At 52.4% G+C, this 20,195-nt stretch overlaps 1 protein-coding gene across 1 annotated transcript in view; it reads right to left on the bottom strand.

Annotated features, from left to right (window-relative positions):
- Positions 1-12,899: 12,899 nt before the first annotated feature.
- LOC139235606 (adenylate cyclase type 2-like) overlaps positions 12,900-20,195 on the bottom strand; it is a 125,056-nt gene continuing 117,760 nt past the window's right edge. The window contains exons 23-25 of the mRNA XM_070866644.1: positions 20,011-20,125; positions 17,963-18,087; positions 12,900-13,803 (exon numbers count right to left, since the gene is read on the bottom strand). Of these exons, the coding sequence (XP_070722745.1) occupies positions 13,651-13,803; positions 17,963-18,087; positions 20,011-20,125 (393 nt within the window). The 3' untranslated portion in view covers positions 12,900-13,650. The remainder of the gene's footprint in view (positions 13,804-17,962; positions 18,088-20,010; positions 20,126-20,195) is intronic.

The following is a 20,195-nucleotide window of genomic DNA, read 5'->3' as shown; positions in this document are numbered from 1 at the left end:
TCGCTTTGCTCGCCGGCGAAAGCCCGAAGGTTGGTGAGGAGCACTTGGCTGTAGCTTTGCTGTATTCCGAAGAGGTGATGGTTTCATTCTTAAACCTGCCGGTTTAAGTTGAGGACGATGTGCTGATTAAAAAAAAAAGTTGGGAGGGGTGGGACATTAAACCGTGCTCGGTAATAAAGAGGAGAGACCATCCTGGGATTCGATGGAATACAATGTCGGAAAGTGTGAGGTCATCCACCTTGGGGGGAAAAAAAACAGTAAAAGGGAATATTATTTGAATGGGGAGAAATTACAACATGCTGCGGTGCAGAGGGACCTGGGGGTCCTTGTGCATGAATCCCCAAAAAGTTAGTTTGCAGGATGCAGCAGGTAATCAGGAAGGCGAATGGGATGTTGGCCTTCATTGCGAGAGGGATGGAGTACAAAAGCAGGGAGGTCCTGCTGCAACTGTACAGGGTATTGGTGAGGCCGCACCTGGAGTACTGCGTGCAGTTTTGGTCACCTTACTTAAGGAAGGATATACTGGCTTTGGAGGGGGTACAGAGACGATTCACTCGGCTGATTCCGGAGATGAGGGGGTTACCTTATGATGATAGATTGAGCAGACTGGGTCTTTACTCATTGGAGTTCAGAAGGATGAGGGGTGATCTTATAGACACATTTAAAATAATGAAAGGGATAGACAGGATAGAGGCAGAGAGGTTGTTTCCACTGGTCGGGGAGACTAGAACTAGGGGGCACAGCCTCAAAATACGGGGGAGCCAATTTAAAACCGAGTTGAGAAGGAATTTCTTCTCCCAGAGGGTTGTGAATCTGTGGAATTCTCTGCCCAAGGAAGCAGTTGAGGCTAGCTCATTGAATGTATTCAAATCACAGATAGATAGATTTTTAACCAATAAGGGGATTAAGGGTTACGGGGAGCGGGCGGGTAAGTGGAGCCGAGTCCACGGCCAGATCAGCCATGGTCTTGTTGAATGGCGGAGCAGGCTCGAGGGGCTCGATGGCCTACTCCTGTTCCTAATTCTTATGTTCTTATGTAATGTGGGTAGCCTTTGTGTAAAAGTACGGTTCCCTGAGGGGGTGAAGTCATTATCCCACAGCATGACATTCGAGACAATGGAAGGAGTGCAGTACTTCCGGGTTCTGCATGATAACCGGGTGAGGGTTTGCTATTACTGTCTTGGACACGACCATCCAGCAAGAAGCTGCCCAGACCTGTACAGTTCTAACTGCGGCAAGTCTGGCCACATCGCTCGGAACTGCAAGGCAGAGAGCCGTGGGGTTTGTCGCACGGGCCCCACCCGCTGCGAGTGTGAGGCATGAAGGGAAGCTCTTTGAGCGACGAGGAGATGGGAGAAGGAGCCGGGGGTGTGAGCGGCAGTGGCCGGAGGAGCGGAGCAGGCGGAGGACACAGCCGGCGCACGGAATGAGGAAAGAGCGCAAGGAGAGGCGGGGAACGGCGGAGCAGAGAACAGGATGGGGACGGTGGGAAACACACCAAGTGCGGTGGGAAAGGGCAAGTGGTCAGCGGAGGACATCCCCGTGTCAGGGACTGAGTCGAGCCGCAATAAGGCTCGCCTTCAGGTGTCCGTGGGGGGGAGCGGAGGCGGGTACGGGGAGCGGGGTAAGTATATGTACTCCAAAGAGAAACGGGGAGTTGTACATCTCGGGGAGCAGGAGGGGGGGAAAGACCAGGAGAGGGTGCAAGAGGCAGGAGCCTTAAAGGGGCAGCAGGACGGGAGCAGGGAGACAAAGATCAAAAGGGAGCAAGGTGGGTGGGAGACGCGCCATTGTCCCAGAGAGAGAAGAAACGGGGAGCAAGGGTCAGCGGTGGAGGTGAGGCCGAAGGGAGTGGCACTTTTGGAGAAACCATGTTAGCAGGAGGACTCTCGAAGGGAGCTTCTGTACCTGACGGGGAACAGGGGCGGGAGATTGCAGAAGAGCTGGAGAGTGAGGGGGTCAGAGGGGGATAGAGACATGGAATCGGCGGATTGGGGGTGGGGGGGGCATCATGTGGAAAGGGGAAAGGTTAGTGAGGGGCAGAAGGAGGGAGAAGGGGCCTGAATTTAACGTGAGGAAGAGGCTGAAACTGCAGGGGAAAGCAACAGTTGCCCAAAAGGTTGGGAAGGACCATGAGAGGAGGGAAGGGCCAGAGATTAAATGCTGGGGGCATTATCAGGCACACTTCTTTTATTAGAGGCCATGATTACATTGGTCTGGATTAATGTGGATGGACTGAGGGGGGGGAGAAGAAATTGCGTGATTGTTGCACTGTTTTCAAGGCACCGACCTGTTGTGTCTGCAAGAAACCTTTTGGGTTGAGGAGATCCTAGAAAGAGTTCGGAAGGTTTGGTGTGCAAAATTGAAGCACATGGTATTGGGGGTAATGTACTGATGTGGATAGAGAACTGGTTGGCAGACAGGAAGCAGAGAGTCAGGATAAACGGGTCCTTTTCAGAATGGCAGGCAGTGACTAGTGGAGTGCCGCAGGGCTCAGTGCTGGAACCCCAGCTCTTTACAACATAGATCAATGATTTAGATGAAGGAATTGAGTGTAATATCTCCAAGTTTGCAGATGACACTAAGCTGGGTGGCGGTGTGAGCTGTGAGGAGGACGCTAAGAGGCTGCAGGGTGACTTGGACAGGTTAGGTGAGTGGGCAAATGCATGGCAGATGCCGTATAATGTGGATAAATGTGAGGTTATCCACTTTGGTGGCCAAACCACGAAGGCAGAATATTATCTGAATGGCGGCAGATTAGGAAAAGGGGAGGTGCAACGAGACCTGGGTGTCATGGTACATCAGTCATTGAAAGTTGGCATGCAGGTACAGCAGGTGGTGAAGAAGGCAAATGGTATGTTGGCCTTCATAGCTAGGGGATTTGAGTATAGGAGCAGGGAGGTCTTACTGCAGTTGTACAGGGCCTTAGTGAGGCCTCACCTGGAATATTGTGTTCAGTTTTGGTCTCCTAATCTGAGGAAGGATTAGCGGCACCCCACTAGTCACTGCCTGCCATTCTGAAAAGGACTTGTTTATCCCGACTCTGCTTCCTATCTGCTATTGAGGGAGTGCAGCGAAGGTTCACCAGACTGATTCCCGGGATGGTGGGACTGACCTATCAAGAAAGACTGGATCAACTGGGCCTTGTATTCACTGGAGTTCAGAAGAATGAGAGGGGACCTCATAGAAACGTTTAAAATTCTGATGGGTTTAGACAGGGTTAGATGCAGGAAGAATGTTCCCGATGTTGGGGAAGTCCAGAACCAGGGAACACAGTCTTAGGATAAGGGGTAAGCCATTTAGGACCGAGATGAGGAGAAACTTCTTCACTCAGAGAATTGTGAACCTGTGGAATTCCCTGCCGCAGAGAGTTGTTGAGGCCAGTTCATTGGATATGTTCAAGAGGGAGTTAGATGTGACCCTTACGGCTAAAGGGATCAAGGGGTATGGAGAGAAAGCAGGAAAGGGGTACTGAGGTGAATGATCAGCCATGATCTTATTGAATGGTGGTGCAGGCTCGAAGGGCCGAATGGCCTACTCCTGCACCTATGTTCTATGTTTCTAAGTGTTTGCAAGTTGCACAAATAATAACGGGAGAGGGGAGGCTGTTTTAGTGAGTTCGTGCATAAAAGAGAACGCTGCATTGTTGGACAAGGACACTGAGGGGAGATTTTTTACAGCTAAGGGTCCAAATGGATGAATTGAATTGTGATCTCTTTAATATCTATGCATCGAATGACCATTGCAAGCGAGAGTTTTCTCGGTGGTTATTCGCAGAGGCGTAAAACTTGTATAGTGGGGGATTTGAATGTCTTTTTATCTCAGATGGACATTTCAGCCCAGATGACCTTTAAGGATGATAACTGCAGAATGACGATGGTGACAGATTCAAATTTGAGAGACGCGTGGAGGGATCGGAACCCCGTAAAAAGGGAGTTCTCCAGAAGAGGTTGTGTGGGTGATGTTTTAAAACGGAGCCGAGTAGATTTTGTGTTAATGCGGGAAGCGTTAAGTTCTGAGGTCATGGAGATTTGTTATAAAAAAGTATTGGTTCTTAAAATTCGGAACAGCAGAGTTAAGATCGGTCCAGGGGTGTGGATTTTAAACAATCAGTACCTGAAAGAAATTGCTTTTAAAGAAGGGATTTTAATTATAATAAAGAATGGTCGGAAGGAACCTATATTCTTGAAAGAAAAAAAGAGTTTGGTGGGACAATTTGAAATATGAGGTAAACGTTTTTGCGGTACGTTATGAGAAGGAAAGACCAACAGGTAACCGGCAGCTGGAAGAGAATATAAACAGAAAGTTTACAGATATCTGTAAAGCAGTTGACGGAGGGGATAAGGGAGCAGAGGCTAAGTGGAAGGTTTTAAAGGTAGAGTGGGAACTATTGGAAGCTGAAAAATGCAAAGGGGGCCATTCTCCGCACAAAGGCTAAAGACGCGTTGGAGGGAGAAAGGTGCACTCGATATTTTCTAGAGCAAGAGAAGTTGCGGCAAGGGCTATCATTAATTGGAGAGTTGAAGGTTGGGGAAAAGGTCATTTTATGAAAGTGGGGGGATTATGGAGGCGGCTCGTTGCTTTTATCAAGAGTTATACACAACAGAAGACATTTCCAAATTGGCGATGGAGGAGGTTAGTGCTTTTATTGACGAGGGTTCACAGGAGGATGAGAGAAGCTTGTGTGACAAAGAAGTAGAATTCATCATCATCATTAGGCAGTCCGTCGCAATCGAGGAAGACTCGCTTCCACTCCCAAAGCGAGTTCTCTGGTGGCTGAACAGTCCGATACGAGAGCCACGGACCCTGCCGCAGGTGGGGACAGACATTGGTCGAGGGAAGGGGTGGGGTGGGACCGGTTTGCCGCGCGCTCCTTCCGCTGCCCGCGCTTGGCCTCCTCACGCTCTTTGCGTCGAGACTCGAAGAGCTCAGCGCCCTCCCGGATGCACTTTCTCCACCTCGGGCGGTCTGCGGCCCAGGGACTCCCAGGTGTCGGTGGGGGATGTCGCACTTCACCAGGGAGGCTTTGAGGGTGGTCCCTTGTAACGTTTCCTCTGCCCACCTTTGGCTCGTTTGCCATGAACGAGCTCCGCATTGAGCACTTGCTTAGGGAGTCTCGTATCTGGCATGCGAACTATGTGGCCCTGCCCAGCGAAGCTGATCGAGTGTGGTCAGTGCTTCAATGCTGGGGATGTTGGCCTGGTTGAGGACACTGACGTCTGTCCTCCCAGGGGATTTGCAGGATCTTGCAGAGACATCGTTGGTGATACATCTCCAGCGACTTGAGGTGCCTTCTATACATCGCCCATGCCTCAGATCCATACCGGAGGGTGGGTATTACTACAGCCCTGTCGACCATGAGTTTGGTGGTGGATTTGAGGGGCCTGGTCTTCAAACACTCTTTTCCTCAGACGGCCGAAGGCTGCACTGGCGCACTGGAAGCGGTGTTGAATCTCTGCATCAATGTCTGCCTTTGTTGATAGGAGGCTCCCGAGATATGGGAAATGGTCCACGTTGTCCAGGGCCGCGCCGTAGATCTTGATGACTGGGTGGCAGTGCTGTGCGGTGAGGACAGGCTGGTGGAGGACCTTTGTCTTACGGATGTTTAGCGTAAGGCCCATACTTTTGTACACCTCAGTGAATACGTCGACTATGTCCTGGAGTGCGGCCTCTGAATGTGCGCAGACGCAGGCGTTGTCCGCGTACTGTAGCTCGACGACAGAGGTTGGGGTGGTCTTGGACCTGGCCTGGAGACGGCAAAGGTTAAACAGCTTCCCACTGGTTCTGTAGTTTAGTTCCACTCCAGCGGGGAGCTTGTTGACTGTGAAGTGGAGCATGGCAGCGAGGAAGATTGAGAAGAGGGTTGGGGCGATGACCCAGCCCCGTTTGACCCCGGTCCGGACGTGGATTGGGTCTGTGATGGATCCGTGGGTAAGGATCACGGCCTGCAGGTCATCGCGGAGCAGGCGGAGGATGGTGACAAACTTTTGGAGGCATCGGAAACGGAGGAGGGCGCTCCATAGACCCTTGCGGTTGACAGTGTCAAAGGCCTTTGTAAGGTCGAAGAAGGCCATGTATAAGGGCCGGCGCTGCTCACTGCATTTTTCCTGCAGCTGTCGCGCTGCACAGATCACGTCCGTTGTGCCCCGGAGAGGACGAAATCCGCACTGCGACTCCGGGAGGAGCTCCTCGGCCACAGGGAGAAGACGGTTGAGGAGGACTCTAGCGACAACCTTCCCAGTGGCTGATAACAGGGAGATTCCCCTGTAGTTGCCGCAGTCGGACTTGTCCCCTTTTTTAATCACTGCATCAATGAGATCTCTGAGAAGTAGGATTAGCGGAAATAAAACTAGCAATAAGTGGAATGTGGGTGGTGGGGGGTGAATTCCAGGGTCTGATGGATTAAGTGTAGAATTTCATAAAGAATGTTTAGATTTTAAGTCGATTGGTCTTAGAGGTTTTGAACGAGACCTGGGTGTCATGGTACATCAGTCATTGAAGGTTGGCATGCAGGTACAGCAGGCGGTTAAGAAAGCAAATGGCATGTTGGCCTTCATAGCGAGGGGATTTGAGTACAGGGGCAGGGAGCTGTTGCTACAGTTGTACAGGGCCTTGGTGAGGCCACACCTGGAGTATTGTGTACAGTTTTGGTCTCCTAACTTGAGGAAGGACATTCTTGCTATTGAGGGAGTGCAGCGAAGGTTCACCAGACTGATTCCCGGGATGGCGGGACTGACCTATCAAGAAAGACTGGATCAACTGGGCTTGAATTCACTGGAGTTCAGAAGAATGAGAGGGGACCTCATAGAAACGTTTAAAATTCTGACGGGTTTAGACAGGTTAGATGCAGAAAGAATGTTCCCAATGTTGGGGAAGTCCAGAACCAGGGGTCACAGTCTGAGGATAAGGGGTAAGCCATTTAGGACCGAGATGAGGAGAAACTTCTTCACCCAGAGAGTGGTGAACCTGTGGAATTCTCTGCCACAGAAAGTAGTTGAGGCCAATTCACTAAATATATTCAAAAAGGAGTTAGATGAAGTCCTTACTACTCGGGGGATCAAGGGGTATGGCGAGAAAGCAGGAAGGGGGTACTGAAGTTTCATGTTCAGCCATGAACTCATTGAATGGCGGTGCAGGCTAGAAGGGCTGAATGGCCTGCTCCTGCACCTATTTTCTATGTTTCTATGTCTATGTTTCTATGAAGGAGATTAAAACTGAAGGAAGCCTGGCCCCATCTATGAGGAGAGGTATTATAAGCAAATAAATGGGATAGAAGACAATAAGAACATAAGAAACAGGAGCAGGAGTCGGCCATTCGGCCCCTCGAGCCTGCTCCGCCATTTAATACGATCGTGGCTGATCTGATCATGGACTCAGCTCCACTTCCCCGCCCGCTCCCCATAACCCTTCACTCCCTTATCGCTCAAAAATCTGTCTTAAATATATTCAATGACCCAGCCTCCACAGCTCCCTAGGAGCAGAGAATTCCACAGGTTTACAACCCTCTGAGAGCAGAAATTCCTCCTCGTCTCAGTTTTAAATGGGCGGCCCCTTATCCTGGGTTTCCCGAGCTTTCCCACGGGTGGAAATATCCTCTCTGCATCTTGTCCAGCCCTCTCAATATCTTCTATGTTTTGATAAGAAGGGACCTGAAGAATTGGAGGCCCATCACATTTAGGGCCGAGATGAGGAGAAACTTCTTCACCTGGAGAGTGGTGAACCTGTGGAATTCTCTACCACAGAAAGTTGTTGAGGCCAATTCACTAAATATATTCAAAAAGGAGTTAGATGTAGTCCTTACTACTCGGGGGATCAAGGGGTATGGTGAGAAAGCAGGAATGGGGTACTGAAGTTGCATGTTCAGCCATGAACTCATTGAATGGCGGTGCAGGCTCGAAGGGCCGAATGGCCTACTCCTGCACCTATTTTCTATGTTTCTACGTAACTAACGAGAGGAGGAGGCTCCATGAATATCCCCATCCTCAATGATGGCGGAGCCCAGCACGTGAGGGCGAAAGACAAGGCTGAAGCGTTTGCAACCACCTTCAGCCAGAAATGCCGAGTGGATGATCCCTCTCGGCCTTCTTCTGAGGTCCCCATTCATAAGAACATAAGAAATAGGAGCAGGAGTCGGCCATTCGGCCCCTCGAGCCTGCTCCGCCATTCAATAAGATCATGGCTTTCCCGCCCGATCTCTTGAACTCATTGAATGGCGGTGCAGGCTCGAAGGGCCGAATGGCCTACTCCTGCACCTAGTTTCTATGTTTCTCTGTTGCTATTAAATGTGGATTATGAGGTCTTGGCGAGGGGATTCGGGCAAATCGTATGAAGGAGAGAGTTTCGCCTTCTCCTGCGGAGTCATAGGCCGGGACATCGCTGACTCTGTGCTCTCAATCCCAGATGCGATCGAGCTCATGGAAGAGAGTGGGAGGGAAGCGGGTGTGTGCCTAAGATGGGTCGAGAGAGCCTTTGATAGACTTTCTCATGCGTTTTTATTGGTTTGGGAGAAAATTTCATTGAGTGGAGAAGGATTTTTTATTCAAGCACATTTAAGTATAATGTGGATAAATGTGAGGTTATCCACTTTGGTGGTAAAAACAGAGAGACAGACTATTATCTGAATGGTGACAGATTAGGAAAAGGGCAGGTGCAAAGAGACCTGGGTGTCATGGTACATCAGTCATTGAAGGTTGGCATGCAGGTACAGCAGGCGGTTAAGAAAGCAAATGGCATGTTGGCCTTCATAGCGAGGGGATTTGAGTACAGGGGCAGGGAGGTGTTGCTACAGTTGTACAGGGCCTTGGTGAGGCCACACCTGGAGTATTGTGTACAGTTTTGGTCTCCTAACCTGAGGAAGGACATTCTTGCTATTGAGGGAGTGCAGCGAAGGTTCACCAGACTGATTCCCGGGATGGCGGGACTGACCTATCAAGAAAGACTGGATCAACTGGGCTTGTATTCACTGGAGTTCAGGAGAATGAGAGGGGACCTCATAGAAACGTTTAAAATTCTGACGGGGTTAGACAGGTTAGATGCAGGAAGAATGTTCCCAATGTTGGGGAAGTCCAGAACCAGGGGACACAGTCTAAGGATAAGGGGTAAGCCATTTAGGACCGAGATGAGGAGAAACTTCTTCACCCAGAGAGTGGTGATCCTGTGGAATTCTCTACCACAGAGAGTTGTTGAGGCCAATTCACTAAATATATTCAAAAAGGAGTTAGATGAAGTCCTTACTACTCGGGGGATCAAGGGGTATGGCGAGAAAGCAGGAATGGGGTACTGAAGTTGCATGTTCAGCCATGAACTCATTGAATGGCGGTGCAGGCTAGAAGGGCCGAATGGCCTGCTCCTGCACCTATTTTCTATGTTTCTATGTTTCTATGTCTTAAATGTAATGTTTTTTTTAATCCAAGTATTTTCCAATCGAAAGATCAGTGAGACAGGGTTGAGGGGACACATTGGTAGCAGAACCATTCGGTTACACGATGCGAATGGAACACTGTGTAGTCGGGATTGCGGTTCCCAGTTCTGGGCAGGTGTCGGTGATACACCAATATGCAGATGACACGACCTTAACGTTGAGAGCTGGCTTTGCAACTCCAACCTCAAAGTCCCTGACCTGCGTCCCCGCGGGCGACAGACTGATCCTCCCCGGTGACTGCAACGCCAGGGTCGACAGGGACGCAGACCTCTGGGGGAGGGCGTGACTGGCAGAGAGGGCGGGGGGGGGGGGGTGGGTGCGGGGGGGGGGTAGAGGGCGATGACTGTGGCGCACAGGTTCCGGGATAGGGTGAGCCGAGGGCAGGGGCGGAGGGGGGGGGCGGGCCATGAGGCGGTTCGCGAAGCCCGCGGGGGTGGTCTTTGAGGCGGTCGACCAGCTCGCGTTGGGTGGCGAAAAGCTGAATGTGTGGAGGCACCATTCTTCCCTCGGGCCGTCCTTCCCAGGAGAAGGTGTAACCTCCGCCTTGTTGCCTTGAGCTGGCACTTCCTGTGCCCGCCGGGTCTCGCTGAGGGCGGGCACAGGAAGGCCGAGCTCCCGGGCAACGATGGCGGTGCGGCGTTCCGGCCTGGCGCTGTCGGGAGTGGTCCTGACGTTCCCGGTCCCGAACTTCATGTTAACGGAGCGGAGGAGGGTGCCTGTGCGTGAGTTCTTTGAACGCGGGGTGGCCAGTGCACAGCGGCTACCACACGGGCTTAGCTGAGCGAGGTCCAGTGGCAAGGGAGGTCCAGGCCGACTGCAGACCAGGCTCTGCTGTGTGGGCCCAGTTGCCCACGGCGAGATGTTGGCGCTGGGCCGCGCCCTTGGCCGGAAGGTGGCCCAAGGCCCGGTTGGGGGCAGGCGCTGAGAGGGTCAGCGGCCCACTGGGGGTTCAGGGTGTGAGGGCAGGGGGTGCGGGTGGGCACCGCCATGGAACTCACCACGTGTTGGCGCTGGGGAAAGGGGGCCACCTCGCCGGTGGGGCAGGAGAGCCGCCGGCCGTCGCTGAACGAGGAGCAGGTCGCCCGTCGCCGCGGGAGGTCCCGCCGGCGGCGAGAGGGCCCAGACTCCGTCGTGGAGGATGGGCCCAGCTGCCGCCGCTGGAGGTTCCGATCGCCGCTGGAAGCAGGGGGCGGGGGAGGGAGTTCCAGAGCTTGGGGCCCCAGGCAACAGAAGGCACGGCCACCGATGGTGGAGCGATTATAATCAGGGATGCTCAGGAGGGCAGATTTAGAGGAGTGCAAACATCTCGGTGGGGTTGTGGGGGCTGGAGGAGGTTACAGAGATAGGGAGGGGGCGAGGGGCCATGGAGGGATTTGTAAACATGGATGACAATTTTGAAATCGAGATGTTGTTCAACCGGGAGCCAATGTAGGTCAGCGAGCACAGGGGGTGATGGGTGAGCGGGACTCGGTGCGAGTTAGGACACGGGGGCAGCGAGCACAGGGGGTGATGGGTGAGCGGGACTCGGTGCGAGTTAGGACACGGGGGCAGCGAGCACAGGGGGTGATGGGTGAGCGGGACTCGGTGCGAGTTAGGACACGGGGGCAGCGAGCACAGGGGGTGATGGGTGAGCAGGACTTGGTGCGAGTTAGGACATGGGCAGCAAGCACAGGGGGTGATGGGTGAGCGGGACTCAGTGTGAGTTAGGACACGGGGCAGCGAGCACAGGGGGTGATGGGTGAGCGGGACTCGGTGTGAGTTAGGACACGGGACAGTGAGCACAGGGGGTGATTGGTGAGCAGGACTTGGTGCGAGTTAGGACACGGGGCAGCGAGCACAGGGGGTGATGGGTGAGCGGGACTCGGTGCGAGTTAGGACATGGGTCAGCGAGCACAGGGGGTGATGGGTGAGTGGGACTCGGTGCGAGTTAGGACACGGGGGCAGCGAGCACAGGGGGTGATGGGTGAGCGGGACTCGGTGCGAGTTAGGACATGGGTCAGCGAGCACAGGGGGTGATGGGTGAGTGGGACTCGGTGCGAGTTAGGACACGGGGGCAGCGAGCACAGGGGGTGATGGGTGAGCGGGACTTGGTGCGAGTTAGGACACGGGGCAGTGAGCACAGGGGGTGATGGGTGAGCGGGACTCGGTGCGAGTTAGGACATGGGGCAGCGAGCACAGGGGGTGATGGGTGAGCGGGACTTGGTGCGAGTTAGGACACGGGGGGCAGCGAGCACAGGGGGTGATGGGTGAGCGGGACTTGGTGCGAGTTAGGACACGGGGCAGTGAGCACAGGGGGTGATGGGTGAGCGGGACTTGGTGCGAGTTAGGACACGGGGGGCAGCGAGCACAGGGGATGATGGGTGAGCGGGACTTGGTGTCAGTTAGGACACGGGGCAGTGAGCACAGGGGGTGATGGGTGAGCGGGACTCGGTGCGAGTTAGGACACGGGGCAGCGAGCACAGGGGGTGATGGGTGAGCGGGACTTGGTGTGAGTTAGGACATGGGGCACAGAGGGTGATGGGTGAGCGGGACTCGGTGCGAGTTAGGACATGGGGCACAGAGGGTGATGGGTGAGCGGGACTCGGTGCGAGTTAGGACACGGGGGCAGCCGAGTTTTGGATCACCTCTAGTTTACGGAGGGCAGAATGTGGGAGGCCAGCCAGGAGTGCGTTGGAGTAGCCAAGTCTGGAGGTAACAAAGGCATGGATGAGGGTTTCAGCAGCGGATGGACAATAACAGCCGGTCTTGCCAGTGATGACTCCATCTCGCGAACAACTTAAATAAAAAATCTCATCCTATCGAAATATCATCTTGAGTAAGCGATTGGGGAGAGGTCCGTTCTGTGCTACTTGAGCCCCCAGACTCTATAAGGCAGGGTTGCTGAGGAGAATAAATGAACTGGAAGTCAACAAAACGGAATTACTTTATTGCAGCGTAATACACAAAGGAGTTCTAAAACTATCTGTGGTCTGGGTCAGAGGTCAGGGGGGCAGTCAGCGATGCCTCGATGAAGCAAAGGACGGTGGGAAAACTACGCGAAACGACGATGTCCAACCGTGCTCAGAATGGTCACGTGATCACAAGGTCATTCAGCATTAAATCTGGAAATTCTTCATTTTCAACACTGTCCCATCAAACACTCCCAGGGCCGGTACAGCACGGGGTTAGATACAGAGTAAAGCTCCCTCTACACTGTCCCATCAAACACTCCCAGGGCAGGTACAGCACGGGGTTAGATACAGAGTAAAGCTCCCTCTACACTGTCCCATCAAACACTCACAGGGCAGGTACAGGGGGGTTAGATACAGAGTAAAGCTCCCTCTACACTGTCCCATCAAACACTCCCAGGGCAGGTACAGGGGGTTAGATACAGAGTAAAGCTCCCTCTACACTGTCCCATCAAACACCCCCAGGGCAGGTACAGGGGGTTAGATACAGAGTAAAGCTCCCTCTACACTGTCCCATCAAACACTCCCAGGGCAGGTACAGGGGGTTAGATACAGAGTAAAGCTCCCTCTACACTGTCCCATCAAACACTCCCAGGGCAGGTACAGGGGGTTAGATACAGAGTAAAGCTCCCTCTACACTGTCCCATCAAACACTCCCAGGGCAGGTACAGGGGGGTTAGATACAGAGTAAAGCTCCTCTACACTGTCCCATCAAACACTCCCAGGGCAGGTACAGGGGGTTAGATACAGAGTAAAGCTCCCTCTACACTGTCCCATCAAACACTCCCAGGGCAGGTACAGGGGGTTAGATACAGAGTAAAGCTCCCTCTACACTGTCCCATCAAACACTCCCAGGGCAGGTACAGCACGGGGTTAGAATTGAGCGGGTAAGGGATCGATATCGCACGTTAAATACAGGAGATGAGGTGAACACAGGAAGGATAGTCAGTGATATATATATATATATAAAAAGAACACTTGTCGATGCTTCTCGCTGTCTCCGCCTGCTGTAAACGATGTGGAGAAAGAGACAATTTAGCCCCTCCCCCGGCAATCTCCTTCCCGAAGCCGATTCCCTTTTTCCGCCCCGCGTGGATTGTCCAGTCGGTCGGAAGTCCGCGGGCGGAACGGAGTCCCGGAGGGTACAGACGTCCTCCTCCTTGTCCCATGGCCTGAAGTGGAGTGGGGGGGGGGGCAGGGGGGGGTGCGGAGGGGGTTTGGTGGCCTCGGGGGGTCCGTGGCCCAGGTTTGGCCAGGGATCCCCCCCACCCCCGCCCGGCCTCAGTTCAACACGTTCCCCTGGGAGCTGGAGCGCGCCAGGTCGTTGGAGACAAAGTAGGTGCTGAGCTTGCCCTTGCCCTTGACCTTGATGACCCCGCGGAGCTGGCAGCTGTAGCCCAGCCGCTGGAGGATCTTGCTGGTCTCCTCCGTCACCTGCAAGGAGAGGGAGAAGACGAGACGGTGTGGAATCAATCAGGTTCACCCACAGCCACATCCCCAACACAGCACACACACACACACACACACACACACTCACACACTCACACACAAAGTGGCTCCAGGACAGAAACCTGCCCCTCGTGTGACCATGTCACGCGACCTTTTATTATTGACGACAGCAGTTGCAGTAGCTCCTGGTACCACTAGGGGGGAGGGCGCTCTATAATCACAAGAATCACGGAGATTTAACGCTGGTGCACATCATCATTATCAAAGGCAGCCCCTCGGAATCGAGGGAGACTTGCCTCCACTCTAAAAGTGAGGCACCCCCACTAGTCACTGCCTGCCATTCTGAAAAGGACCCATTTATCCCGACTCTCTGCTTCCTGTCTGCCAACCAGTTCTCTATCCACGTCAGTACATTACCCCCATGTGCTTTAATTTTGCACACCAATCTCTTGTGTGGGACCTTGTCAAAAGCCTTTTGAAAGTCCAAATACACCACATCCACTGGTTCTCCCTTGTCCACTCGACCAGTTACATCCTCAAAAAATTCCAGAAGGTTTGTCAAGCAGGATTTCCCTTTCATAAATCCATGCTGACTTGGACCGATCCTGTCACTGCTTTCCAAATGCGCTGCTATTTCATCTTTAATAATTGATTCCAACATTTTCCCCACTACTGATGTCAGGCTAACCGGTCTATAATTATCCGTTTTCTCTCTCCCTCCTTTTTTAAAAAGTGGTGTTACATTAGCTACCCTCCAGTCCATAGGAACTGATCTAGAGTCTATAGAATGTTGGAAAATGACCTCCAATGCATCCACTATTTCTAGGGCCACTTCCTTAAGTACTCTGGGATGCAGACTATCAGGCCCCGGGGATTTATCAGCCTTCAATTTCCGTGACACGATATCCCGACTAATAAGGATTTCCTTCAGATCCTCCTTCTCGCTCGACCCTCGGTCCCCTAGTATTTTCGGGAGGTTATTCGTGACTTCCTTAGTGAAGACAGAACTAAAGTATTTGTTCAATTGGTCCGCCATTTCCTTATTCCCCATTATGAATTCACCTGATTCTGACTGCAAGGGACCTACATTAGTCTTCATTAATCTTTTTCTCTTCACATATCTATAGAAGCTTTTGCAGTCAGTTTTGATGTTCTCTGCAAGCTTCCTCTCATACTCTATTTCCCCCCTCCTTAGTCCTCCTCTGCTGGATTCTAAATTTCTCCCAGTCCTCAGGTTTGCTGCTTTTTCTGGCCAATTTATATGCCTCTTCCTTGGATTTAACAGTATCCCTAATTTCCCTTGTTAGCCACAGTTGAGCCACCCTCCCTTTTTTATTTTTACTCCAGACAGGGATGTACAATTGTTGAAGTTCATCCATGTGATCTATAAATGTTTGCCATTGCCTATCCACCGTCAACCCTTTAAGTATCATTTGCCAGTCTATTCTAGCCAATTTACGTCTCATACCCATCGAAGTTTCCATTCTTTAAGTTCAGGACCCTAGTTTCTGAATTAACTGTCGCTCTCCATCTTAATGAAGAATTCTACCATATTATGGTCACTCTTCCCCAAGGGGCCTCGCACAACAAGGTTGCTAATTAGTCCTTTCTCATTACACATCACCCAGTCTAGGATGGCCAGCTCTCTAGCTGGTTCCATATTGGTCTAGAAAACCATCCAGGAAATCCTCCTCCACCACATTGCTACCAGTTTGGTTAGCCCAATCAATATGTAGATTAAAGTCGCCCATGATAACTGCTGTACCTTTATTGCACACATTCCTTGTTTCTTGTTTGATGCTGTCCCCAACCTCACTACTACTGTTTGGTGGTCTGTACACAACTCCCACTAGCCTTTTCTGCCCTTTGGTCTTCCGCAGCTCCACCCATACCGATTCCACATCATCCAAACTAATGTCCCTCCTTACAATTGCTCTCCATCTTAATGAAGAATTCTACCATATTATGGTCACTCTTCCCCAAGGGACCTCGCACAACAAGATTGCTAATTAATCCTCTCTCGTTACACAAGGGTGGATAGAATGGTCGAGAGGTGAGGGAGGGAGTTGAAGGCATGGCCCCCGATGGTGGAGCGATTGAAATCGGGGATGCTCAAGATCCAGAATTGCTCATCATCATCGTAGGCAGTCCCTCGAATCGAGGATGACTTGCTTCCGCGCCAAAAAAGGGTGAGTTCCCGGGTGTTCCAATAAAGGACCTAAAATTCTAGGTCCTGAACTACATCCTGAAGGGTGGGCGATGCCTGTGGGTGGGTTTGTTTAACGTGGGGTGTGGCCTTGGCACACCAGCCCACCACACGGGGCTTCACAGAGCGAGGCCTTGGTCCAGTGGCGAGGGTTAACCAGGACGACTGGAGACCAGCTCTGCTGCACGGACCCAGTGTGTGCACATATCGCACAGTGTGGGCTGGGCCCCGTGCTGCCCCTGGGCCCCTGGCCCCGAACACACGCCTCTCCTGGGCCCCGATCACGTCCCTCTCGCCGCTCCTTCGCCCCGACCTCGCTGTACCTGCCCACGCTCCAATCACCGACCTGGACCTTGGTGACGTCCCCTCTTCACTGCCGTCGCCCTGCTGCACCCGCTCGTGCTGCTCCCAGGCCGCTGCTCGCCTCTCCTTTTATGCCCCGACCTGCCGCGAGGTGTTCTCATGCAGGTCGGGACCTCCTATGCTGCATGCAGCAGACCGCTTGCCTGCGAGGCATGATGGTAGATCGGGCTGTCGCTGACCAGTATTGGAATAGGGGAATGGTAGCGTACTGGTAATGTTACAGGACTAGTAATGCAGAGGCCTGAGCCAATGACCCATGGACATGAGTTCAAATCCCACCACAGCAGCTGGGGGGGAATGTAACCTCAGTTAATGAAATCAATCTGAAATTAAAAAGTTAGTGACAGTAATGGCGACCATAAAAGGATTGAATTATCGCAAAAAATCCATCGGCGGTTGTGGGGCCGGAGGAGGTTGCAGAGGATCATGAGGGGCAAGGCCATGGAGGTTTCTGAAAATAAGGATGAGCAGGGTTGTGAAATACGGGAATTCTCTCTCGGTCAGAAGGCAGTGGGTGCTTGGGTGTCAATGGGAGCTTTCAAGGTTATGATAGAATGGGGTCGGGTAAGGGATAAGGAACCACGGCGGGTAAATGGAGTTGAGACACAGATCAGCTGTGATCAAATTAAATGGCGGAGCAGACTCGAGGGGCTGAGTGGCCTCCTCCTACGTAGCTGGAAACAGTAGCAGGCAAAAGCAGGGTTGAGGACACTGGGCTATAGTCAATCGGAAACAAATAACAGGAGTAAATGGGAAGGGGTTGGGCCCATTGGGATTGTGTACAATGGGAAGGGATTGGGCCCATTGGGAGTGTGTACAATGGGAGTGAATGGGAAGGGGTTGGGTCCATTGGGATTGTGTACAATGGGAAGGGATTGGGCCCATTGGGAGTGTGTACAATGGGAGTGAATGGGAAGGCGTTGAGTCATTGGGATTGTGTACAATGGGAGTGAATGGGAAGGGGTTGGGTCCATTAGGATTGTGTAGAATGGGAGTGAATGGGAAGGAGTTGAGTCATTGGGATTGTGTACAATGGGAGTGAATGGGAAGGGGTTGGGTCCATTGGGATTGTGTACAATGGGAGTGAAGGGGTTGGGTCCATTGGGATTGTGTACAGTGGGAGTGAATGGGAAGGGGTTGAGTCATTGGGATTGTGTACAATGGGAGTGAATGGGAAGGGGTTGGGTCCATTGGGATTGTGTACAGTGGGAGTGAATGGGAAGGGGTTGGGTCCATTGGGATTGTGTACAAGTGGGAGTGAATGGGAAGGGGTTGGGTCCATTGGGATTGTGTACAGTGGGAGTGAATGGGAAGGGGTTGGGGTCCATTGGGATTGTGTACAATGGGAGTGAATGGGAAGGGGTTGGGCCCAGTGGGAGTGAATGGGAAAGGGTTGGGTCAATTGGGATTGTGTACAATTGGAGTGAATGGGAAGGGGTTGGGTCATTGGGATTGTGTACAATGGGAGTGAATGGGAAGGGGTTGGGCCCAGTGGGAGTGAATGGGAAAGGGTTGGGTCAATTGCCGGGGAATGGTCTCTGAGAGTTTGTCTGGCGGTACCAGGTTGCTGCGTACCTGTATTCTGCCCAGCACCCCGGTACTGTCCATTCTGCTGGCCACGTTAACACTGTTGCCCCAAATATCATACTGTGGCTTCCTTGCACCTATCACCCCGGCAACGACAGGCCCATGGTTAATTCCTGGCAGCAAAGAAAGGATCAGCCATTAATAGCGGCGGTGACAACAACAACAACTGGCATTGATACAGCACCTTTAATGTCGTACAATGTTGTGACCAACATTTATCCCTCACTCAACACAACTAGAACAGATTATCTGGGTCATTCTCCCCTTGCTGTCTGTGGGATCTTGCTGTGCGCCAATTGGCTGCCGCGTTTCCCACATTACAACATTCCCACATTGCACTCCAGAAGTACTTCATTGGCTGTAAAACGCTTTGAGACGTACGGTGGCCGTGAAAGGCGCTATATAAATGCAAGTCTTTCTTTCATTCAAGGGCACTTCACAGGAGTGGCTACCAGACAAAATTTGGACGCCGAGCCACATGAGGAGGTATTTGGACATGTGACCAAGTGCTTGGTCAAAGAGGGAGGTTGTAAGGAGCGCCTTAAAGGAGGGAGAGATAGAGAGGCGGAGAGGTTTAGGGAGGGAGTTCCAGAGCTTGGGGCCCAGGCAGCTGAAGGCACGGCCACCGATGGTGGAGCGATGGATAGAATTTTAATAGGGAGGCTTTGCTGGACTGGGAGCCCCAGTCAGTCGGCAAGCACGGGGGTGAGGGATGGACGGGACTTGGTTCCGTGGTAGGATACGGGGAACAGAGTTTTGGACGAGCGGAGGGTAGGAGGTGGGAGGCGTTGGAATAGTCCAGACTGATTCCCGGGATGGTGGGACTGACCTATCAAGAAAGACTGGATCAACTGGGCCTTGTATTCACTGGAGTTCAGAAGAATGAGAGGGGACCTCATAGAAACGTTTAAAATTCTGACGGGTTTAGACAGGTTAGATGCAGGAAGAATGTTCCCGATGTTGGGGAAGTCCAGAACCAGGGGGTCACAGTCTAAGGATAAGGGGTAAGCCATTTAGGACCGAGATGAGGAGAAACTTCTTCACCCAGAGAGTGGTGAACCTGTGGAATTCTCTACCACAGAAAGTAGTTGAGGCCAATTCACTAAATATATTTAAAAAGGGAGTTAGAAGAAGTCCTTACTACTCGGGGGATGGCGAGAAAGCAGGAAGTGGGTACTGAAGTTGCATGTTCAACCATGAACTCATTGAATGGCGGTGCAGGCTAGAAGGGCTGAATGGCCTGCTCCTGCACCTATTTTCTATGTTTCTATACAAAGACATGGATGAGGGTGTCAGCTGTGTCTCAGTGGGCAGCACACCTCGCCTCGGAGTCCGAAGGTTGTGGGCGCGTAGTCCCACTCCAGGGGCTCGAGCACGTAAATCCAGGCTGACACTCCCAGTGCAGGGCTGAGGGAGCGCCGCACTGTCGGAGGTGCCGTCTTTCGGATGAGACGTTAAAACCGAGGGCCCCCCGCCTGCTCTCTCGGGCGGACTTAAACGCTCCCACGGCCACTGTTTCGAAGAAGAGCAGGCGGGAGTTCTCCCCGGTGTCCTGGGGCCCAATATTCATCCCTCAATCAACAACACAAAAAAAAAAAAACCCCCCAGATTATCTGGGTCATTATCACATTGCTGTTTCTGGGAGCTCGCCGTGCGCAAATGACGTAAGGAAATAAGAAATAGGAGGAGGATTCGAGCCTCTCGAGCCTGCTCCGCCATTCAATAAGATCATGGCTGATCTGATCATGGACTGAGCTTCACTTCCCATAAGCCTTTACTCCCTTAGCGTTCAAAAACCTGTCCGCTGTCGCGTTTCCCAATGGTGACGACACTCCGAAAGCGCTTCGAGATGTCCAGATGTGCAAGGCACTATATAAATGCAGGTCTTTCTTTCTTTCAGTAACGGCCATCCTGGTGGTGATACATAACCGCCTTCTTACATTGAACAAAAAGAGCTGTTAAGGGGAAGAATATCAACGAGGCACTGGCTCTCGGGAGCAGAATGTCAAGGCGGCCCGGGTCAGGGGCTCACTCACCAATCCGCAGCTTGAAGTTGTTGAACGAATGCTTGTTGATAAAGTCGAGCTTCCCCATCAGGGCAACCGCGAACTCCACCATCACCCCGATGTGCACGCAGTTCCGCTCGGAGTCCTGGGGGTGGGGGGCAGCAGCAAAGGAGACAGAAACAGGGTCAGCGACCTCCACCAGCTAGCAATTCTCC

The sequence above is a fragment of the Pristiophorus japonicus genome, chromosome 23 (assembly GCF_044704955.1).
Source record: "Pristiophorus japonicus isolate sPriJap1 chromosome 23, sPriJap1.hap1, whole genome shotgun sequence".
In the NCBI taxonomy this organism is placed as follows: Eukaryota; Metazoa; Chordata; class Chondrichthyes; family Pristiophoridae; genus Pristiophorus; species Pristiophorus japonicus.
The sequence above is the reverse complement of the archived record's forward strand: the minus strand, read 5'-3'. Positions and strand labels throughout refer to the sequence as shown.